General features: G+C 43.0%; 1 protein-coding gene across 3 annotated transcripts in view; it reads left to right on the forward strand.

The window, feature by feature from the left end:
* The first annotated feature begins 12607 nt into the window (after positions 1 to 12607).
* The window catches only part of asl (argininosuccinate lyase), a 55770-nt gene continuing 44615 nt past the window's right edge, over positions 12608 to 23762 (forward strand). Inside the window, exons 1-4 of one of the 3 annotated variants that reach the window (XM_072243641.1) lie at positions 12608 to 12853; positions 12956 to 13087; positions 15484 to 15678; positions 19724 to 19807. In XM_072243641.1, coding sequence (XP_072099742.1) covers positions 13019 to 13087; positions 15484 to 15678; positions 19724 to 19807 — 348 coding nt within the window. In that variant the 5' untranslated portion in view covers positions 12608 to 12853; positions 12956 to 13018. Of the gene's footprint in view, positions 12854 to 12955; positions 13088 to 13110; positions 13416 to 15483; positions 15679 to 19723; positions 19808 to 23762 lie in introns of those variants that run through there. The other 2 variants (XM_072243642.1, XM_072243643.1) reach the window with 2 other exon arrangements.

Below are 23762 nucleotides of genomic sequence, written 5' to 3' on the forward strand. Positions count from 1 at the left end.
TTCTGAAAAGACTATGCCAAATGCTGTGTATAATTCTGTGTCTGCAGCTGTTAATTCTGCGGGTTTGAAACCCCTATGGTATATTATTGTACAATTAATTCACACACACACAGAAAAACAAAGCAAATCAGTTTCAATACTAGGCAGAGATTGAAACCCTAGTCCCAAAATGTTCTTTCCTGGCGTCCCATCTCACACAGACATCCCACTTCTGCCGGAAGTTCCGGGAGTCTCCTGCATATTAATAGTGGCTCCCTGATGCCCGCAAATTATATACAATATCCTGGAAATCAATTTTTTTGAGAGCGAGAGAGAGAGCGAGAGAGTGCGCGCAAGAGTGAGAGAGAGAGAGAGAGCGTGAGAGAGAGCGAGAGAGTGCACGTAAGAGTGAGAGAGAGAGAGAGTGTGAGAGCGAGGGAGAGAGAGAGCAAGAGAGAGCGTGAGAGAGAGCGACAGAGTAAGCACGAGAGTGACCATGAGAGAGAGAGAGTGAGAAAGCGAGCGCGTGAGAGAAAAAGAGAGAGCATGCCATGCCAGAGTGCTCCAAAAAAAGAAAATATAAAACATATGTCACTCCAGATTACACTAAAGTGTACCCCTGCCTAATGGGGGTCAAAAATAATGACAGTGTTGCTGGCTGCGCTGTTTGCAACAGTGACTTTTCTATTGCCCATGGTGGGTTAAGACTGTAAAAGACATGTTGAGGTGAGTTTAACAGGTGTCATTCGTTCATTAGCATAGCTAACGTTATTTAAACTAGCTGGCTAGCTGCTAAGGAGCTACTCTATTGCAGACATCCCACCTCTCCGGGAAGTTCCGGGAGTCTCCCGCAAATTGATGGCGCTACCTCCCTGAAATGAGTTTTTGCAGGGTAGGATGTCTGCCACTATCCGTCTAACCATTACCCCAAATGACCAGGCTGAGTTCCTCAGTTCTCCCTGACCATCCATCTAACCCACTCTTGTGAAACCCTCAATAATCTCTTTCCCAAACTCTCTCTTTGCCCCACAGCAAAATAAAATGCTACTCCCATTGCTGGAGTAGTAATAGTGTCTAGTGAAGTTTAAGAGACTACTAGACAGGTATATGGAGGAATTTAAGGTGGGGGGTTATATGGGAGGCAAGGTTTAAGGGTTGGCACAACATTGTGGGCTGAAGGGCCTGTACTGTGCTGTACTATTCTATGTTCTATGCTCTATGTCACATGGGACAATGCAATAGATACCATTGCCCCCTGTGCTTGTCATGTTGGATTTACAAAAAGGAGCTGTAGCAGGCAACCATGCCATCCCAGTTTATCTCCTCTTTAGCAGAAACTTGGGGGAATCATCAAATTGGCCCAAACTATCGGTTTGTTTTCCTCTAATTGTTGCATCTGATGAAACTGCAAGGCGCCCTACAGGCAAAGCCAAGCTGTGTTTGAAGTGACCATCCCATGAACTTCGGCAGGACCCACATCTTTCTGGGTTCTCCCTTCCGGAGGTGTAACTCACACGCCCTCATATTCCGGAGCACAATTGTTTTAGAGGCGAAATTAAGTTGCTTGTTTTTGAGTCAGAAGAAATGTAGTGTCTTCTTTGGTTTGGGAAGTTACTGGAAGTCGGAAGAAAATCAGCAAAGGGACAATTGGTTTCTTCTTATTTTATTTTTCTGTTTGCAACATTTATACGTTCATTCCTGATAGTCAAGGCTTTTGAGTTTTGTTTCCTCCTTCCACCCTCACCTTGACTCACTCGCTCAGTGTACTTATAATCACACAACTCTCTCATCTTCTCTTGTTGGGATTATGTGGTGAAGCTACTAGAGAGGATTCTGAGGGACAGGATCTACCAACATTAGGACAGACAAGTCTCCTTAGGAAGGGTCAGCATGCCTTTATACATGGAAGGCTATGCTTGACAAACCCTTTACAGTCTTTTGAGGAGGGCTTCTAACCAAAAGATTAGAAGAGGGTAGAGCAGTGGAGTGTTGTCTGTCTGAACTCCAGCAAGGCCTTCAGCAAAGTGGTCTGGTCTGGAAGACTGGATCCAGAGACAGAGCTAGTTAGGTGGATGCAAATTTGGCTCGGAGGTAGCAAGCAGATGGCGCTGGCTGTGTGCCCAGAGACCCGAGTTCTTTGGGCACAGAGCTCAGAAAAAGCGACGCAATGGACTTTTAACATCACAAACCAGTGAGTTGTTTGTTATGTCTCCCCTCTCACTGTGAAACGGGGACATATCTTTCTCCTTTATTAGGGAGAGAGAGAGAGAGCCTGTGGTATGTCAAATACCGGGTGAATGAGTAGTCTTTGGGGTGCTGCAAGTCTATGTCTTTGCTGTTGCTTTGCTGCACGTGTGAGTGCTCAGTGGGGGGGGGGGGGTGCTGATGCTTTTTTTTGCTGGTGGGGGGGTTGTTGTTTTGCTGCTGCTTATGTGTGAGGAGGGAGCTGGGGAGAACTTTGGGGTTCTAGCATTTAACTGCCATTCATTCTTTGGGCCACTCCTCTGTTTTCGAGAATGTTTGCAAAGAAAAAGAATTTCAGGATGTATATTGTATACATTTTTCTGACATTAAACATACCTTTGAAACCTTTGAAGTTTGCTTCTCAGAATGGAGGTCAGTGAACTGCAGGGCTCAGTGTTGATTTCGATAGAAAGTACATGAGGCTTGATCTGTAAGTTTGCGGATGACACAAAATTAGGAGATGTTGATAGTGATGAATGCTATTGTAGAGTAGGAGGTGGTACACTACACTCAGAGGCCACTTTGTTATGTACCTCCTGTACCCAATCAAGTGACCACTGTGTATACACTCGTGGTCTACTGCTGCTGGAGCCCATCCACGTCAAGGTTCAACGTGTTGTGCGTTCAGAGATGCCTTTCTGCACACCACTGTTGTAAAGTGTGATTATTTGAGTTACTGTCACCTTCCTGTCAGCTTGAACCAGTCTGTCTTTCTCCTCTGACCTCTCCCATTAACAAGGAGTTATTGTTTCTCACGCCATTCTCTGTAAGCTCTAGAGACTGTTGTGCGTGAAAATCCCAGGAGATCAGCAGTTTCTGGGATACTCAAGCCACCCAGTCTGGCACCAACAATTATTCCACATTCAAAGATATTTGGATCATACTTCGTCCCCATTCTGATATTTGCAATTTTCCATTAACTTCCTTTCTCTGTCCATTACTGTATTAATGATGTTGGTTCATGTTTTTTCTCTTCTGATATGATAGACAAGAGACATGACCTTCGTAGTTGCAACAGGTTGTAACGTGAGGGGTTAACTTACCTGCCAGCTGAATACTGCTTCTGCCATGCCGGTTGCTGATTGGCCTATTTGATATGGGGACTCTCTCTCATTGGCTGGCTTTCACACCACGGCACCGGCTTCTGATTTTGGGCAACCTAGGAGTATAAAAGTAGTGTATGCGAGGCCCTCTGTCACTTTTCACTAGGGACTCCCCTTCAGACTGGGTCGTGACCTGGGGTTGAAGGGTCATTGTGTAAACGTGCTGTAGGATGAAGGGTCAGCATGCTCTCTTAGATCAATACATGTTTGTTGAATATTTAGTGCTGTAGTTGTGTAACTTGGGGCATCTTAACAAAGTGCTTGTTTGAATTAGAAGTGTTACTGACTGCTCAGTGGCGTAGTTTTGTAACTTAGATAAGTATTTGTTTAACTTAGATGTTGGTTGAAAGTTTCACTGTTTGCTTGCAAATAAATAGCTAACGTGCTTGCTCGCAGTCAGTGTCTTCTGACCCACTTACCGGATTCACAAATCTGTTTCTGCGCATCACACATTGCACTTTTTTTGGTTCCCTTTTGACCTAATCAACTCACTTGACCACAGGATAACCACAAATCCACAATATTGGTCTCACTATATAACAGATACTACTTTGGTCACAAGAACACAAGGACATGGGGGGCGGGGGCAGGGGGAGGGTAGAGTAGTTCACTCACCCCTACAAGCCTGATCCACCATTAGATATGTTCATGGCAGATCTTCCCCCAGAGTTAACCCCTTTCTGTGTCCGTTCTGCATATTCCTCAGTTCCCCAGTATCTGCCTTTCCTTTAAATAATTCCAGTGATCTAATGTCTACAGCCCTCTGGGGAGGCGAATTCCAGAGATCAAACATCTCAGATTTTTAATGCATGTATAAAGCTCGGATTCTGACATAAAACTACTAAATATATGTAACCAAGAATCTTTCATGCTACTCTAGACAAAATATTGCAAGGTGTAAATCACTGTTCTTGAAATCAAAGGGATTATTAATGGCCACAAGCATCAAGAAAGAATATCCACTGCAATGATACAGAAGAAAGCCCTCAGGCAGCTACAGAAATAAGGTCAAAGATTTCAAAGGTACAATTTAATGCCAGAGAAACGTATACAATATACATCCTGAAATTCTTTTTCTACGCAACCATCCATGAAAATAGAGGAGTGCCCCAAAGAATGAACGACAGTTAAATGCTAGAACCCCAAAGTCCCCCCCAACTCCCCTCCCTCTCATGCGTAAGCGGCAGCGAGCAACAATCCCACTCCCCCCACCGGCAAAAATTAAGCACGCTCACTACCAGCACTCAAGTGTGAGAAAAGCAATAGCAAAGACGCAGGCTTGTAGTTACCCCAAAGACTACATTGTTCACCGGATAATTTGACATACTGCAGGCTCGAATTATACTGAAATATACTGAAAAGTTCAAAGAAGGCAAATGCATGTTCAAACAGGAGAAAATAGCAGACTTCACTGACTTTTCTAACGTATCCCTCTCACTGTTACCAGCCTCATTTCTCCTCCGAGGCTTGTACTCACCTGATTTCTTTCATGTGATCTCTCAGGGTGGAGTGAATGAAGGGAAGACATTTGGAGACACAAGCCCCAATCCACAACATCATTGCCTTTGACACTAGTTACGACAAACTTTACATTGCAAGCCCTGGGACGGAACAATGCTATCATTGTTTAAACTACCTCTGTAGCTGGCTCACAAATAAGAGTTCGTTGCTTTGCAATACCCTCTTCCTTCCTGCTTCATCAACTCCGGCCTCGACACCACTTTGAAATATGGTGGATTCTGGTTAATTGGACCATCAGTTAATCGGGGCTGCTGTATATTTTGGACAACTCTTAAAGGACAAAAACTAAATCAAGAAAATAGCCAGGATTCCTCTTGTTTGTTTGGAGTCAGGATCAGGTTTAATGTCACTGGCATATGTCATGAAATTTGTTGTTTTAGGTGGCAGTATGTTACAATACATAATATTAAAAACTATAAATTACAACAATAAATGTATATTATATTATATAAAGTCGACACCCCCTTACACTTAAATTAAATAGCAGTGCAAAAAGAGAGCAAAATATACGGAGGTAGTGTTGATGGGTTCATTGCCAATACAGAGATCAGATAGTGGAGAGGAAGAAGCTGTTTCAGAAGCGTTGAGTGTGAGTGTGACACTCCTGTACCTCCTGCCTCATGGTAGCAAAGAGAAGAGGACATGTCCTGGGTGATGGAGGTCCTTAATGAAGGATGCCACCTTTTTGAGGCATCGCTCCTTGAAGATGTCCTGGATGCTGGGGAGGCTAGTGTCCATGATGGAGCTGACTAAGTTTACAACTTTCTGCAGCTTACTTTGATCGTGCGCAGTGCCTCCCCACCCAACACCAGCTGGCAACGCAGCCAGTCAGAATGCTCTCCATGGTACATCTGCAGAAACTTGCAAGTGTCTTTGGTGACATACCAAATCTCCTCAAAGAGAGTAGAGCAGTGGGCTAAGCACGCATCCTTTAAGTGCGCCAGTGTTGATCATCAGTGAGAAGGAGATGTTATTTCTGATCCACACTGACTGGTCTCTCGATGAGGAAGTCAGGGATCCAGTTGCAGAGGGGGGTACAGAGGCTCAGGTTTTGGACCTTGCTGATTAGAACTGAGGGTATGATTGTGATAAACACTGAGCTGTAGCCAATAATTAGCAGCCTGACATAGGTTTTGCGATTGTTCAGGTGATGCAAGGCTGAGTGGAGAGCCAGTGAGATTGCATCTGCTGTGGACCTACAGTAGCGATAGGCAAATTGCAGTGGGTCCAGGTCCTTGCTTTGGCAGGAATTGATTTCGCCATCACCAGTCTCTCAAAGCACTTCATCACGGTAGATGTGGGTGCCACTAGCCGATAGTGAGAGCTCACCATTCTCTTCTTGAGCACCCTTTTGAAGCAGGTAGGAACCTCCAACCACAGCAGCCAGAGATTCAAGATGTCCTTGAGCATTCCCACCAGCTGGTTGGCAAGGATTTTCAGAGCCCTACCAGGTACACCAGCAGGGCCTGACGCCTTGCGAGGGAGGGTTCACCCTCTTGAAGGATGTTCTGGCATCGGCCTCTGAGACAGAGATGGCAGGGTCACCAAATGCTGCAGGGATTCACACAGGTGCAGTTTTATTCTCCCTTTCAAAGCATGCGTAAAACATGTTGAGCTCATCTGGGAGCGAAGCATCACAGCCATTCATGGTGTTAGGTACCGCTCTGTGAAACCCTACCAGAGCCGACGTGCATCCAATTCCATCGCCAACCTCAATCGGAATTGCTTTTCACCCTTAAAAAGTCATACCTGAACTTCTTATATAGTTCTGGATCACTGGTCTTGAATGTCACAGATCTAGCCCTCAGCAGACTAGGAATCTCCTGGTTCATCCACGGACTTTGCTATGTTCTTGAAGGCACACACTCATCTACACAGGTCTTGCTGAAGTCAGTAATGACTATGCCTCTTAATTGGTGCAGGAGAATGCTGCCAAACAAGTTCTAACTAGCGTCAGTCGCGTGCACTTGCGTGGCTGTTGGAAACTACACCGTGCTTAGAGCGAGCAGTTTTTAAACAGCCGCGTGTGTTTGTGTTCAAAAAGCAGTGATTTTTGTCACTGACAGCTGGCAAGCAATAAGCAGTAAGACAATTCAGAATTGCTTTGCTCATCATGGTTTCAAGCATTCAGGCTTGGAGATGACAAAAAAATGGCAGGGAGTGAAAATGAAACAATTTTATGACTTGAATAAGCTAGAAATTACCAAGAATTTGAAGGTATCAACAATCATCTTGAATGTTACAATGAGAATGAAGATTTGGAGGATGTCACTCTCTAAAGCATTGTACGAAGACTTCATTACCTGCACAGGGTGTCTGTGTTGATTTTGTTCATTACGTACACTGGATGAACTCCTCCGTCAATAGTTATTGGGAACTAATACACAGTTTTACAGTACTGTAGTAGTGCTAGTAGAGTTCTGATTTATTCTGTACTTCATTTAAATACATGATTTGTTACTTAGTTTATCTTTTTTATACCTTTTTAACTATTTCCGTGAAACTTCAGCTAATTGGGGCAGCTGCTTAATCGGGCCGAAATGTACTGGGCCCGAGATGTCCCAATTAACCAGAATCCACAGTATATGTGGGTATGCACACGTTCCTTTTCTAATTTTGTGTAGTGAGGTAAAATGAAGAAACACAGACAGCTCTTGGAACAGATGCACTTCTTAAAAAATGATCATTTAACTGCACTGGGTATCTGTCAAACAATTAGATAAACGGTGAATACAACACAATTGTGTAAACTGTACATTCCATCCAGTTAATAGGACAAAAATACCCTTCCTCTCATTCCATCATCTATTGATGATGCAGTATGAAAATAAAGCCAGGTTCTTGGGTCTTCAGTACTGCTCCGGCCCTCAGTGAGATCATGATTGGTGAGTATTCTTCCTCCATCTATTTGCCTTTTCGCCCATATTGCTTAATGGATTAGGGCATTGAAAATGCATCAATCCCAAATTTAAAATTAGTTACTTGCATCTGGAAGAAAGCTCCTAATTCTTATCGCCCTCTGCACTTAGAAATCTTCCATCAGCACCTGACACTCAGCAATTGCTATGGTCCGTGACTCAAAGTAGCTCCTGGTCTCACACTCCCCTTTGTATAAAATGTTCATAGACTCGTTCATTTCCCTTCATGGCCCCATGTAATGTTAACCATCTCTGCAAATCCCTTTAGAATAATGGCCTAGAGATTCTAATAGCTGCAGATGAGGACTGAGATGACAAGGTGGTAAGTGCTTTGAGCAAGAAGACAAAATCTGATTTTCAGTAGCATGAGGCTGTGGTCTGAGGATCATACACTGGTTTCTGGTGGAAGACCTGTGATGGGGTCCTGAATCACCCCTATGAACTGTGCTAGTTTACCCCGATTAACTGTGCTTTTGAAAAGAGAGAGAGAGTTATTTAACACCGACATGTGCTTTTGAAAAGAGAGAGAAAGAGAGATAAAGACTGCTTACAGGTTGTTTGTGCTTTCTTCAAGGACATGGCATGCTAGCTCATTTCTTACACAGACAAAGGAAGGAGGAGTTATTTGAATGACAGTTGATGCTCAGCACAGGAAAATAAAATAGGAGGTCAGATGATAGACCTCAGGCACATGTTTGGACACTGAATGAGCATTGTTGTGCCCACAAGAAAAGTGGGTTTTGGAGGGTCGATCAGGCGGATCGATCTGTCACTCTGGTAGTGGGAAAAGGAAAAGGGGTTGACTGCTGGGGAGTTGTCCATGTGTCCACCCTCGCCTGGGTGATAGCTCCACCACAGAAAACTGGTCCCCTTTGTTGAAGTCACAGTCAGTGACTTTTAAAGGATTTCAAAGGACAACGAGAAGATCGATGGCGTCAGCTCACTTGAAGACTCAAATCTCTCCCTCTCTCTCTCTCTCCATCACTACTCAACTCAATACCACGAACTGAACTGAACTGAACTTCACTCATCATCATAAGGCTGTATCTTTTTACCCCTAGACTTAAAGAAGCTTGGTTTTTCATACATATATATTCCACACTTACTTTTATATAATCATTGCTAAACTGTTTGATTTATCTACATTTATATTACTGTATTGCGTAGTTACTAATGAATATTATTAGTTTATAGCAATACTGGACTCCAAAGTGTTTTCCATCTCTGCTGGTTCTTTACTCCCGTCACGGGGTCCGTGACAGACCAAAGTGAATGGCTGGTAGGAGGAAGGGAACTAGTAAGAAGGACTGGGGTTTGGGAATGAAACCTCTCCCCACTCATTAGAGATCTTCTAACCAAAAACTTCCCAAAGGAATTGTCATCTTATTCTCACTAATCTGCTGATTGCAACCTAACTTTGACATCTCAGTTCCATCCATTGGCGTCAACCTTTCATCTCCTGCTCTGATTTCTTCCAAGTCTCTTCTCTCCTGTGATCTGCATGACCCTGATTTCATTTGTGTAGTCTCTGATAGTGGAGTGGGCCCATTCCACAGCAGCAGTGGGTTAGGCTCCTGTTGCCATTGAATCTTGCGTCATTGACCTGAGAAAAAAGTGCCTTTTCTTGACTCCTCACTCGCCAGCACTGCAGTGTTCCAGGGCCATTCCATGGTAAAGCAGCTATTTTATACTCAACTTCCCACTTCTGCTGAACAGATCTCAGAGCACTGCTCGGGAAAGTCTACAAGCAAATCCCCCAAATGTCTGACTAATGCTGCCATCAGGAAAGAGGTACAGGAGCCTTAGGTCCCACAACACCAGTTTTAGGAATAGTTATTACCCCTCAACTATCAGGCTCCTGAACCAGCATGGATAACTTCACTCACCTCAACACTGACTGATTCCACAAAACCTATGGACTCACTTTCAAGTCTCTACAACATATGTTTTCAATACTATTTATATATATTTATATATTTGTTTATTTTGCCTATTTATTTATTTATCTATCTAATTAATTAATGTTTTCTTTGGCACGTACTTCGACAATAAATTTACTTTGAACTTAATCCATAGCCAACGCTCGCAACAGATGTTTTCAAAACTATGCGAGAATTTTCGTTTTGTGCTCATTAGTTGCCCATGAAATATTTTAACATCATGTGAGAATGAAAGCTGCTTTATAAATGCAGAAGGGCTTTTCCTTCTCTTCTTTGACCCATGACATCACTTCCTTTTTCTTGTTCTCAGGTTTTCTTCAATTAACTTGTGAGGTTCTATGGAATATTTTCCAATACTGAGGGTGTGGTGTCAATACAAGTTGTTCAGTACACCATGTAAATAACTGACGCTATCGTAATTTCATAATATCACTGGATAATTCTTATTTGTTATTTTTTTTTATTTAGAAATACAGCGTGGAACAGGCCCTTCTAGCTCTTCGAGCCACATCACCCAGCAACCCCTGATTTAACTCCAGCCTAATCACAGGACTATCTACATTGAAAAGTTAACCTACTAACTATTTACATTGAACAGTTAACCTACTAACTGGTACGTCTCTAGACTGTGGGAGGAAACTGGAGCACCCGGAGAAAACCCACACGTTCCACAGGAAGGTCATACAGACTCCTTACAGAACCCTGAACTCTGACGCTCCAAGCTGTAATGGTGGTGTGCTAACCGCAACGTTACCATGGCGACCGTACACATAGAAACAGGTCCTTTGGCCCCAATGTTGACCATCAAGCACCTATTTACACTAATCCTACACTAATCCCATTTTTTCTCTCCACGCCCCCATCGACCTCCGATGGGAATTTTTACTTCCCAGCCATACACTTGGGTCAGTTTATGGTGGGCAATTAACCTACCAACTCACATGTTTTTTGGAACGAGAGAGGATTTTGCTCGCTCTCCCCAATGGTCACTCCTTTCTCCGTGATGCCGAGGTGATGAAGACTGCCCCGGCTGCTGTGCTCCGTGCCCACTAATACAGACATCCCACCCTGCAAAATCTCATTTCCGGGAGGTAGCACCATCAATTTGCGGGAGACTCCCGAAACTTCCGGGAGAGGTGGGATGTCTGCAATAGAGTAGCTCCTTAGGACTTAGAGTAGCTAGCCATGAGGAAATCTGCAGATGCTGGAAATTCAAGCAACACACATCAAAGTTGCTGGTGAACACAGCAGGCCAGGCAGCATCTCTAGGAAGAGGTGCAGTCGACGTTTCGAGCCGAGACCCTTCGTCTCCTGAAATGTCAACTGTACCTCTTCCTAGAGATGCTGCCTGGCCTGCTGTGTTCACCAGCAACATTGATGTGTGTAGCAGCTAGCCAGCTAGTTTAAATAACATTAGCTATGCTAATGAACAAATGACACCTGTTAAACTCACCTCAACATGTCTTTTACAGTCTTAACCCACCATGGGCAATAGAAAAGTCACTGTTGCAAAGCGAGCAACACTGTCATTATTTTTGACCCCTGTTAGGCAGGGGTACACCAGTGTAATCTGGGGTGACGTACACTTAAATATTTTCTTTTTTTGGAACACTCTGCCATGGCGTGCTCTCGCTCTCTCTCTCATGGTCGCTCTTGCTCTCTCTCTCTCTCATGGTCGCTCTCGTGCCCTCTCTCTCTCTCTTGCGCTCTCTCTCTCTTGCTTTCTCTCTCTCTCTCGCTGTCTTTTGCTTTCTCTCTCTCTCTTGCGCTCTCTCTCTCTCTTGTGGTCACTCTCGCGCTCGCACTCTCGTTTGCTTTCTCTCTCTCGCTCTCAAAAAAATTGATTTCCGGGATATTGTATATAATTTGCGGGCATCAGGGAGCCACTATTAATATGCGGGAGACTCCCGGAACTTCCTGGAGTAGTGGGATGTCTGGCATAGTATGATGAACTGAAAAGAGAGGCTTTGGGCCTACTCCATGCTGCTCTGGGGTTCGGATCTGAGGCCTTTGTTTGGTTCAGAGTGTTGTTGTCTACTTCAATTGTTTGCATGATTTGTGTCTTTTTTCCTCTTGGGCTCCGTGTGTTGTTCTTTTATTATTTTTTCTTTAATTGGGTTCTTTCGGGTGTCTTGCTTTGTGGCTGCCTGTGAGCGGACCAATCTCAAGGTTGTGTAATTTACACGTTCCTTGATAACAAATGTATTTTAAATCTTTGAATCGCGGGCCTTGAAGTTGGAGCACCCTGGGGGAAACCCGCACAGTCACAGAGAGAACGTGCAATCTGCACACACACCCACACACACACACACCACACACACACACACCAGCGGAGGTTGGAATCAAACCGGGGTCACTGGAGCCCGAGGCAGCAGCTCCAGAGCTGCACCGTTGTGCTTTTCTCTTGTTCCACGGTGATGGGGTTAGCAGGAAAAAGATTAGCATGGCCCAGAAGTACTGCTGACTGCGGCAAAAATAGGAGATGCAGGGAATGCTCAGTAAGTCAGATAACATCTGTGGAAAGCCAGGGTTAATGTTTTGGGTAGAATGGCCTTTAGCAAGACTGGAAAGAGAGTAAAAGGTAGTGTAGTGCGCAGTATTCCTGGAATTTACATCACAGAAGTGCAAATACCCTGATTAGTTCATTAAGTCGCCCTAAGATCCAATACTTCATCAATAATAATGGGAATGTACAGAAACAAAAAACTTAAATACGTTGTGGATTTTTTCCCTTGGGTCTTTATTCTGCTACAGTTTTGCCTTGTTCTACTGTGCATGAACAGTAGGCACAGCTTTCCACTGTACCTCGTTACACGTGACAATAATTAACCAGCTCCACCTCCTGGCATTAAGTGTGAGCAGCTTTTATACCAGTTGGCTCTCCTGCGTGCGGCTCACATTGCTACCGGCGCGGAGCTCAGTAAGCGCACACAGCACAACAGCGCAAGGAGGTACCCATTAGCAAGGGCACTTGCCCCGGCGGGGAGAAGGTAGTACCCACACGACACGCCAGTCTCCAATCAGTGCGTCCAGTCAGGACTACGAATCCCAGCAACCTCTGTTGATGGTCGTTTGTTCCGCTTCCTGGCACTAGGGCGTTCTAGGCTGAAATCGATCTGACCGGAGCAGAGTTGTCTGCTGATACCTGGTACGAGTACTGTACTTGACGAGTATCCGTCCGTCCAAAGATCGGCGAGGCTACCGAACCTGTTTTGAGTGGTGTCTGATCTGACGCTTGCTTATTCCACAGGCAGGACGCGGATTCCTTCGGCTACCTCCACCTCCCCGGACACCTTGAAGTTCGGCACTAGGAATGGCCACGCCAGAGGTGAAGTATTTTCCTAAACTGTTCAGTGTAAGGACCAAAACTTCAGTAGGCGCAGTAAGAATAATTCATTTTTTAAGTTCATATGCCCCGTTGCTCTTTTGTTTTTCGGTTTTCTGTTTTCTGCTCTGCCGAGCTCTGTCCCAGGACGGTACGGACTCGTGGGAAGCTGTCCCGGCACAGCACAGGTGGGTATCTCCTGAAAAGGGGTCTCGGCCCCAAACGTCGACTGTTTATTCATTTCCATAGATGCTGACTGACCTGCTGAGTTCCTCCAGCGTTGTGCGACTGTTATACTGGGGACTGTGAACACTGCAAGACAGGCTCGCCAGCGCAAACATCACCTGGAAGGGTTGTCTCAACTGTTCGGCGAGAGTGTCAGCAGGTGTGCACATGGTGAACGCTCATGCTAATATCGTTTCCCTATTTTCACTCTTCCGTCAAAGCTTGCATCATTGGTTTATGTCAGAATGGATCGCCTCCTGTGCCGAAGACGCGTTTAAATTTAAACTCTCCTGCTTTATTCCACAATAGTGTTTTTTGACCCGGGGCAAAACAAATGCAAATTGCACGCAGGTTCCAGAATTGTGCTCTGTTTTAGTATTTTTGTTCCTGCCTTTCGCCGGCCGTTCAAGGATGTGAATGTTTCATACAATTACACCACAGAAGGGGATTGGGTAATGGGACATTCCAATATGTTGTAACGCGTGTTTTTTTTAAATTACCGAGAAGCTGCAGACTATTGTCGGATTAGGTGGTGAGTACACACTAGGAGCAGAGAGTAATCACTTGGTCCCTTGACAAGAGAAAATCTGCAGACGCTGGAAATCCAAGCACCACACACAAAACGCTGGAGGAACTCAGCAGGCCAGGCAGCCGCTGTAGGGAAAAAAAGTACAGTCGACGTTTCGAGCCTGTTCTGTCACCTAGATGCACACTGAACAGTGAAATCCTGGAAACATACACAAAAATGCTGGAGGAACTCAGCGGGCCAGGCAGCATCTATGGGAAAAAAAGTACAGTCGACTTTTCCAGCCGGGGCCCTTCATTGGGACTGGGGAAAAAAAAAGATGAGAAGTTAGAGCAAGAAGGTGGGGGAGGGGAGGAAGAAGTACAAGGTGGTAGGTGATAGGTGGAACCGGGAGAGGAAAGGGGTCAAGTAAAGAGCTGGGAAGTCGATTGGTGAAAGAGGTACAGGGCTGGAAAAGGGAGAGTCTGAGAGGAAAGGGTAGAAGCCCATGGAAGAGAGGGAAGGGGAGGAGTGCTACAACACACACACACACACACACACACACACACACACACACACACACACACACACACACACACACACACACACACACACACACACACACACAGTTTCCAGCCAAGACCCTTTGGTCTTAAACTTCCTCTTCGTTTCCATGCTGTCAAGATCCACCAGGGTCTTGTAGTTTTCGGTCAAGTCACCTTTTGACTTCTAAACTCCCAACACGCACAGGCCTAACCGATCCACTCCACGCATTAGCCAAGTGATGTTTGAATTTCTTCCAGTGCATGATCTAGGAAGACTGATGCTGTATGCAGTTTTGCAGATGTGGTCTCACTAATGCCCGATGTAACTGAATAAAGCCATTTATCCAACTATTACAAAATAATTATTTAATTAACTTATTTAGCGATACAGTTAAATACCTTCCTTATGTGATAGTAATGCTTATATGAGAGTGTAATATTGCAACATTAGAAATGATGATTTGAAATCATTGGAGAATGTTACTGAAAGTAATGAGAAAAGCAGAGACTCCTGATTCCCTGTTCTATATTTATGTACTCTTCTGTAGGGCTCCAGTGGCATACACATAATACTAACTTTGCTTAATTCATATGCAAGTTACATATCTTCCACTGCAAAATGTAGTTTTAGGCAAGAAAGAAGCAAGAAGTGTGCATGCTCAGGTGTACACAATTCCCAGTGATACGCCAGTGGACTGGTTGCAGGTTATTCTGTACCCCTTGTTTAAAATTTACCAGAGCGACGAAGGAATCCTGATCCGAATGTATCGTCCGCATTTACTCTGTAACATGAATCGGAGAGCTGCACAACACACACTTCGTGTAGATTCTGACTCCCTCTATAAAACACAATCTTGTAAGCATGTTATCTTTCAATGTGTTGGGTTGTTCCAAAGTGGATCACGGCTAATAAAGTGTGTTTTTTTTTGTAACATAAGAAATGGCGATTCCAAATTATTTCACAAAGGTTCTGAAAGTAATGGGAAAAGTGTAGACTTTTGTTTTTAAAATAAGTGTAATAAGTTACTCATTTTAATTTGCCCCTTGTTGCAGTAATTAACTGGCATTCAGGCTTCAGCTAAAATGGTGGAAAAATCCATGACTTGGTTGAATAACTTGTTCACTTAATTTGCTTCTGTTTTGCAAGTGAGTCGTAATAAAGCATTTTGTATCTTTAGGGTACTAAACTATGGGGTGGAAGATTTGTAGGAAGCATTGATCCAATTATGGAGAAGTTTAATGCTTCTGTTTCCTATGATCAACGAATGTGGGCTGCGGATATTCAAGGAAGCAAGGCTTATGCCAAGGCATTGGAGAAGGCCGGGCTGCTCACAAAATCAGAACTGGATCAAATTCTGAGTGGAATGGACAAGGTAAAAAAGGTTTACCTTCCTTCAGCTATATTCTGTATCCTAGTGACTGAACTAGTGCATAATAAAAAGGTCTAATGATTAAGCAATTCCATCATGGAGTTGGGTGGAGTTTTGCTTTCTTCTAGCAATTCTTGTTTTAAATGGGTAGCAGAATCCTGTACTAGGGACCACACAGGTAGAAAGTCTCCTTCATTATCTGTCTGGGTTCTGTTTTAGCAATTCCCATTTCAAATAATAATATTTACTTCCTGACATTATTCAGTGTGTAATACCTTGGGTTTTAAAATGGGCAAACCAGTGTCTCGGCTTAATCCTTGAGCAATGCTACGGGAGGTCAGTTTAGTTCACAACACAGTCTGTACAAGGCAGGACTAATGGACATAGAACATTACAGCACAGTGCATGTCATTTGGCACATAATATTGTGCCGACCTTTTAACCTTCTCCAAGATCAACCTAACCCTTCCCTCCTGCATAACCTTCCATTTTCCTATCATCCACCTGCCTATCTAAGAGTTTCTTGAATGCCCTTGATGTATCTTCCTCTACCACCACCCCGGTAGCATGTTCCACACCCCCACCACTCTGTACAAAACAAATCCTACCTCTGACATCCCCCATACTTTCCTCCTGGTATTAGCCATTCCCACCCGGGGGGGGGAGGGGGGAATCTCTGGCTACCCGCTTTATCAATGCCTCATCCTCTTGCATTGCTCTGTCAGGTCAGCTCTCATCCTCCTTTGCCCCAAAGGGCAACAGTCTGGCTTGCTCAGCCTGTCTTCATAAGGCTGCTCCCTAGTCCGGGCAGCAGACTGGTTCTGATAAATGCTTAAAGGTTTAAACGTTTTCGGTACTTCCATTACAGTTGTACGTACAGCTTAAACCATATGAGCTATGGGGTGAAAGAATTGTAGGAAGCGTGTATCCACATGGGGAAATTTGTAAGCTCAATGTTGATTTTTCTTATGACCAATGAATATGTACAGTGGATGTCCAAGGAAGGATGGTCTACCGTAAAGTCTTAGAGACTACACATTCTCAGTCCAGGTCTGATGAAATACCTTGCTATTCAATTTTACTAAGTTTGGTCACAAATCCAAAATGATTTTTGATCGGTCTTTTGTACATTGACATCGACATTTGCATTTTTGTGCATGTTTGAGACATCCTTATTGATACACAACTTCTGCATCAACTTTGGTTCTAATCATACTCTTATTTGGTGAATCCCTTGTTCTATCTTTATCATTGATTAGAATATTTTATAAGTTTTGTCAGGACAAAGGAGCAGGGATCCAATTGCAGACCCAGTACTGTGCACACAGTGATATTAATTGAGTAACAAATCCCGAAGTACAAACAAAGTCAGTGTCAAAGTTCAGACAGAGATCAAAACATCCAGAGAAATCCAAAAACCAGAATCAGGAAACGCGCAGAGTGGATATTCAGACAGACGGAGTACGATCCCAAGGTGCAAACAAAGTCGGTGTCAAAGTTCAGACAGAGATCAAAACATCCAGAGAAATCCAAAAACCAGAATCGGGAAACAGACAGAGTACAGCTATGAATACTGGAAAGCCTCAGGAAAATGAACTGACACGATCTGGCAACAAAGAGGTGAAAACACAGGACTGAAATACACTGAGCATTAAACAGAGAGGCAGATGATAGGTGGATCACAGTGAGACACAGGTGGCAGCAATACAGGTAATAATGAGAGACGGAGTACTCAGTAATACAGGGGCCAGACTAGAGCAGGAGAAGGGACAGGAGCACGTGCCAATACAAAACCACAGACTGACAGCTAGGGGGAAACACACAAAAAGACCCTCAACTGGAGGTATGCTTATCACTAATCTTAATTAACATTTCTGTTAATTAATTATGTCAATGAGTTCATATTAATTAATTGACATTATTAGACGTGAGAAGGACTCTGCAGAGGGTCAAACCCCATAAGGCTTCCAGGCCGAGTACCCACAGCGTGTGCACACCTGCTCACTGACGTCGTCATGGACATCTTCAACACTTCACTTATCCAGGCTGCCGTCACCACATGCTTCAAATCATCTACCATTATCCCTGTACCAAAGAACTCTACACCTTCAGAACTGAGTGACTATTGCCTGATGGCACTGACGCCAATTGTCATGAAGTGCTTTGAACGGCTGATGTTGGCACGTAATGAAAACTCCATTCCTGCCACACGGGACACTCATCAATATGTTTACTAACAGAACCACTGTACGACAGATGCCAAAGCATCTGTCAGCAACCTGGCCCTGTCACACTTAGAAAACAGGCACACTTAAGTCAGAATGCTGCTTCTGGATTCAGCACTATTGTCTCACAGACCTTAGAGAACAAACTCCTACTTCTCAGTCTGAACACAGCACCGTGCAGTTGGGGAAGACATGCAAGCTCCTTACAGACAATGCTGGGACCCTTTTGTGTTTTTACTTTGTGCTGCATCAGATCCAGAGTAACAATTATTTCATTCTCCTTTACACTTGAGTATAGGAAATGACGTCGAACAATCCTGAGACTTGAATCAATAATTCACAGAAAGGTGTTAGCAAATAGCCATAGAATCATACTCCAAAGGAATGCCCCACCAAGCTTCTTTGGGAGAGCAAAACACCTAGTCCTTCCTGTTTTGTCCTAGACATTTTAATGTGTCCAAGTATATATTCAGTGCTCTTTGAAAGTTACCATTAAATCATCTTCTACCACTTATACAAGCAGCATATTTCAGAGTACTGCAATATACTGCTTTAAAAGGTTCTCCCTTCATTTATTCCAGTTACCTTAAATCTGTGTGTTTTCTCTGCTGATTATCTTTGTTATTGCAAACATTTTCTCATTTAGTTATTAACAACCTTCAAAAGTCTGTGCACCAGTTCTGAATCCCCACTTAAGATCCGAGGAGAAAGTCTCATCTTTTATATTTAAACCTAGGTATAGAGGGGATGTCAGGGGTAAGTTTTTCACACAGAGTGGTGGGTGCGTGGAATGCACTGCCGGCGACAGTGGTGGAGGCGGATACAATGGGGTCTTGTAAGAGCCTCTTAGATAGGTACATGGAGCTTAGTAAAATAGAGGGCTATGTGGTAGGGAAATTCTAGGCAGCTTCTAGAGTAGTTTAATGGCCGGCACAACATTGTGGGCCGAAGGGCCTTGTTTCTATGTGTCTATGTTTTTTTTTGTAATATAATTTTTATTGAATTTTCAAAAGGAATACATGAAAAAATAGAATCTACCCTCCCCCCCCCCATATAAAGTCCTACCTAAAAAGAAAGAAAGAAAAAAGAAAGAAAGAGAAAAAAAAAAGAACCGCCTGGGTATTGGAAGGTTTCCACATGCTCCATGGGATTCAAAATAAATTTGGTATAATTATTCGTTACTTTCCCCAAGTGACCAAAGTCTTTATCGGAGCACTTAAATATGCCATCCTATCTTTTGTAAATAAGGGCACCAAATATTCAAATCTATCTGATAAATGTTTTCAGTGTAATCAAGAAATTGGTACTTTTTTACATTCTACTTGGTCTTGTTTTAAAATTCAACCCTTTTGGATAAATTTAAGAATCTTATTGGAACAAATTACTGGAACTCAACTTCCACATAACCCTTTATTATTTCTATTAGGTGATATTGAAGGGATAAAACCGAAACTTAAATTGAATAAATATCAGAAAGAATTTATAAAAATTGCATTGGCAGTAGCTAAGAAGACTATAGCAGTTTCTTGGAAATCTGATTCGTATTTAAGTATGGATCGTTGGAATAATGAAATGGCTAGTTCTATTCCACTCGAAAAAATTACTTATAATTTAAGAGACAAATATGTAACATTTTTGAATATCAGGTTCTATGTTAAATTAGATACTACAGAACTGTAAGTGCAGAATTTGTTTTCTTAAAGATAATAAGCACCATTACTACTGAAAGTCTCCCATTTTGACAAAGAGGAATGGGAATAATTTTGGTACAAATTGCACTTTATAATTTGTGCTTAAAACTTTTGATTTCAAACTATTTTCAGATTCATGAAGAATGGAGCAAAGGTGCTTTCCTTATTAAGGAAGGAGACGAGGACATTCATACTGCCCACGAACGAAGACTGAAGGTGAGATGACCACAAAATTAATCTGTTCAAAGTTCAGTAATCCTTTTAAAAAAGGATTCAATGAATTGATCTTCACAGGACTATTTGGATATAGGACTATTTGGACTATTTGAAGTGCAGCTAGAATTTATAAGCCAGGTTACTTCTACTAATGTCCAGATTCTGTCTGGTTCAACACCCACAGGAGTCAGAAATCATTTTGGAGGTGATCAAACCAACCCACACAGCTCCAATTACAATCTCAGTATGGCAACGCCTTGACCACTTTGCACTGCAATGGACACAAAATGCTGGAGAAACTCAGCAAGTCAGGCAGCCTCTATGGAGGGGAATAAACAGTGGACATTTCAGGCCAAGACTGGAAAGGAAGGGAGGAGTTTCAGCCCAAGATGTTCACTGTTTATTCCCTTCCATAGATGCTGCCTGACTTGCTGAGTTCCTCCAGTAATTGGTGTGTGTGTTGCCCAAGATTTCCAACAGCAGCAGAACCCTTTGAGTCTATGGACCTTTTTTTGTTCTAATTGATTATTAAAATTTAGCATCATTTATCTTTAGTTTTATTTTCTTGTGAATGCTGGGTACCTGATGCTATGTGCCTGCGATACTGTTACAAGTAAGATTTTTATCTTACCTGTACTTGTGCATCAAGTCAAAGTTGAGTTCGTTGCCATATTGCAAGTACGTGAGAGCACTGAAAATTTAATTGCTGCCACATCACAGACGCGTAGAATCATACAGCCAGCATTCACAGGAAAAGCATAAAATATACACAACTTTTAAAGGAAAGAACACAATTTAAAAAATGTCGATTTTAGTGGTCAAAATGCTCACAAAGTGGTCACAGTTTTGCTGAACTTAATGATTAGGGTTTTGCTCATTGATTCAGAGCCAATTGGTTGAAGGAAGTTGCTGTTCTTGAACCTGGCAGTGTGGGATTTCAGGTTTCTGTACCTCCTGCTCGATGGTAGTTGTGAAAAGATGGCATGGCGCAGATGGTGGGGACTTTTTATAATAAACGCTGCTTTCTTGAGACAGTGCTTCCTGTAGATACTTCCAGTGGTGGGGAGAGTTATTACAATAAACTCAACTTTGCGTTTGTAAATTTTTCCTAAAATAATTACTTTAACAACATACTTTTTGAAACTTGTATCTGCAAATGAAACCCCTTTTTGCTGGGCATCTCTAGAAATGCAGCTGGTTAGCTCCTCGCTAACAGCTGCTACACTCAGCGGTGGGAAAACCACCTTTCTCAGACTCCATACGTCAACAGTCGATATGATTTGGGTGCCGCCAAACCCGTGAGGTTGGGATGTCTCGCCCACCTGAACCCTGATCTGTATGAGTACTGTGTAACTTACTGCTCCCATGCAATCAGTTGTGGGGAAGAAATAACAGACCGTACACTGTGTACAATTATAAAGAAAGTATATTTATGAATGTTAATTTAACCAAAGAATTATTAAAGAAAAGGAAGAAAAAGCAAACGGACCCACCATAATTAAACAGTCAAATGTGCACAGGTTAGAGCTCAAATGTTCCAAAAGCCATTGTGTCTGATGTACTCACCGCGCCAACTCTCATTCGCCAATCCCTGGTAGAATTCACCCTCTTGGGCTCCATCGAATTGGACACTTCTGCTGGGTCGAATCCTGCGGTTGGTTCTCTTGGGCGTCTACACTCTTCTATTTCCCGCCAAAAAAGACCTCGACCCACCTCAGTGTCCATTACAAAACTTCTCCCCCAGTGTTCTCTAGAACGTTCCCCTAGTTCCACCATCCTGATTGGATGACACAACATTCCTAAGCAACCCTTATCCTTAACGGTAACCCAAACACTACCAGCCGAACACACTGCTTCTACAGAAAACCAGCACATGAAATACCCCAGAACATTAGCAGTAAAATCTTAAACAGGGCGTTACACACAAGAATAAGTATGGGCAAACGGAAGAGTTAGCACTTCTGTACTGATAACAGTCTTACTGACAAACCACTGATTGGGATAGGAGTTGCCACACAGGTCAACAAATCTGTTACCAAGTAGAACTGCCATTAATCCTTTCCAAAAGAGGCCTTCGATGGATAATGTAGCTCATGGTGACTGACTTTTAACGATAGAGAAATCTTGATTAGCTTCTCATGCTTATTTGAATAGTTTAATTGTAGGTGAAGTTCCCATAAAATCTATTGCTAAGAATTCTAGCACTGAATTTATAACTACTGTCAAGCAAATTGGGCAAGTTTTTGTTAATTCCTTTGGTTCACTATTCTCTGAATAGGTCAGATGCTTTAATAATTATTAATTAACTATAATAATTAAGCGATGTGATTTAATGCAAGGTTAATTATTAAATAATTTCATTATGAATATGTCCCAAAATGACTAAAAACTGTTCCATTTACTTGGCTTTAATGTTATTCAACAAAACCACTTACTAAAAGTTCAAGCACATAGCACTATTTTTCATCAATGACATTTTGTCTGGAGTGAAATATAATGATCATCTGGGCTCTGGGATTGTGACTGGGCACCTCTATGTATGAGTCTCCCTTGCATTCCAATGTAATTTCCACATTAGGGGTGCATAGGTGATGCATTTCCTGGGCATGGAATCTTGGACCACGTTGGTTGGGTTAGTCAATATCGAGCTTTCCTGGTCTTCCTAGGCCAACACTGGTAAACTGTCAGGTAAGTTCTACTTAATATCAGAGAATGTATATAGTATACAACCTGAAATTTTTACTCTTCACAAACATCGACAAAAACAGAAGAGTACCCCAAAGGATGAATGACAGCATTAGAACTCCAAACCCCCTTCTCTGCTGTCCCATGCACAAACAGCAGCAAAGGATCAACCCTCCCCCACTTATTTCAGCAAAAAGCATCAGCACCACCACCCACCAAGCAACAGCAAAGCCCCCAAAGAGAGGCCATGATCTGTAGTACAACAGAGTAATTGTTCACCCGACAATTCGACATGCCACAGGCTCTCTCTCTCTCCCAAACAAGGGACAGAGAGGTGTCACCTTTTCACAGCGAGAGCCCTTTATTTACCATAAATTCTTTCCCCAGTTCTGCTAAGGTCCCCAGTTAGTCCCCAACTATCACCTTCCATGTCCTTGGCTTGATTGCTATTATTCTATCCCCTCGACTGTAAAGAAAATGCTTCTGATGATGCTCTTTGCCATCTCCCATCACGATTAGTAGAATAGTAATAATAATAATAAATACTTTATTGATCCCAAGTGGGAAATTCTTTCATTACAGCAGCATCATTTAATAATACACTTAATAGTGTGCAGACTTAACTAATACTAAAATACAGAATAATAATTTACCAATGTGCAATAATAATGTACGAAATAATAGAACAGACACTACTGTACTATGATGTGTGTTCTCCTGTTGCACAGAGATGAACTGTTGTATATGCTTATTGCGTTTGGTATGAAAGATCTTCTGTAACAATCCTGTGACAGCGGAGCTGAGTAAGTCTGTTCGAATGGGTGCTCCGCCGCTTATTCAGTAGGTCATGGAGAGGATGTGCCTGATCGTCCGTAATGGATTAACAGCTTGTTTAGTGACCTCCTCTCCACCACTAACTCGAAAGAGCCCTGGTTGTAGCCAAGGAGGGATCCGGCCTTTTTGATGAGTTTATTTACTGGTCCCCGCACACAGTTGTAAGCTGTGATTTGTTTTTAATTCATTCAGGAAAGTGTGCATTCACAGGCCAAGTCAGCATTAATTGCCTGCCCCTCCTTCCCCTTGAGGAAGTGGTGGAGCACTTCCTTCTTGAACCAATGCAGCATACCCGTGATGTTGTTACAGAGCATTGCGTGCTCCAGGTTTTTAACCCAGTGGTGGTGAAGGAACAGCGATTATATTTTCAAATCACAATGGTGACTTGAAATCGCTGGGAGGGCAACCTCCAGATGGTCAGGTGCTCCTGCCCTTC

Source organism: Mobula birostris, chromosome 25 (assembly GCF_030028105.1).
Source record: "Mobula birostris isolate sMobBir1 chromosome 25, sMobBir1.hap1, whole genome shotgun sequence".
Lineage (NCBI taxonomy): Eukaryota > Metazoa > Chordata > Chondrichthyes > Myliobatiformes > Myliobatidae > Mobula > Mobula birostris.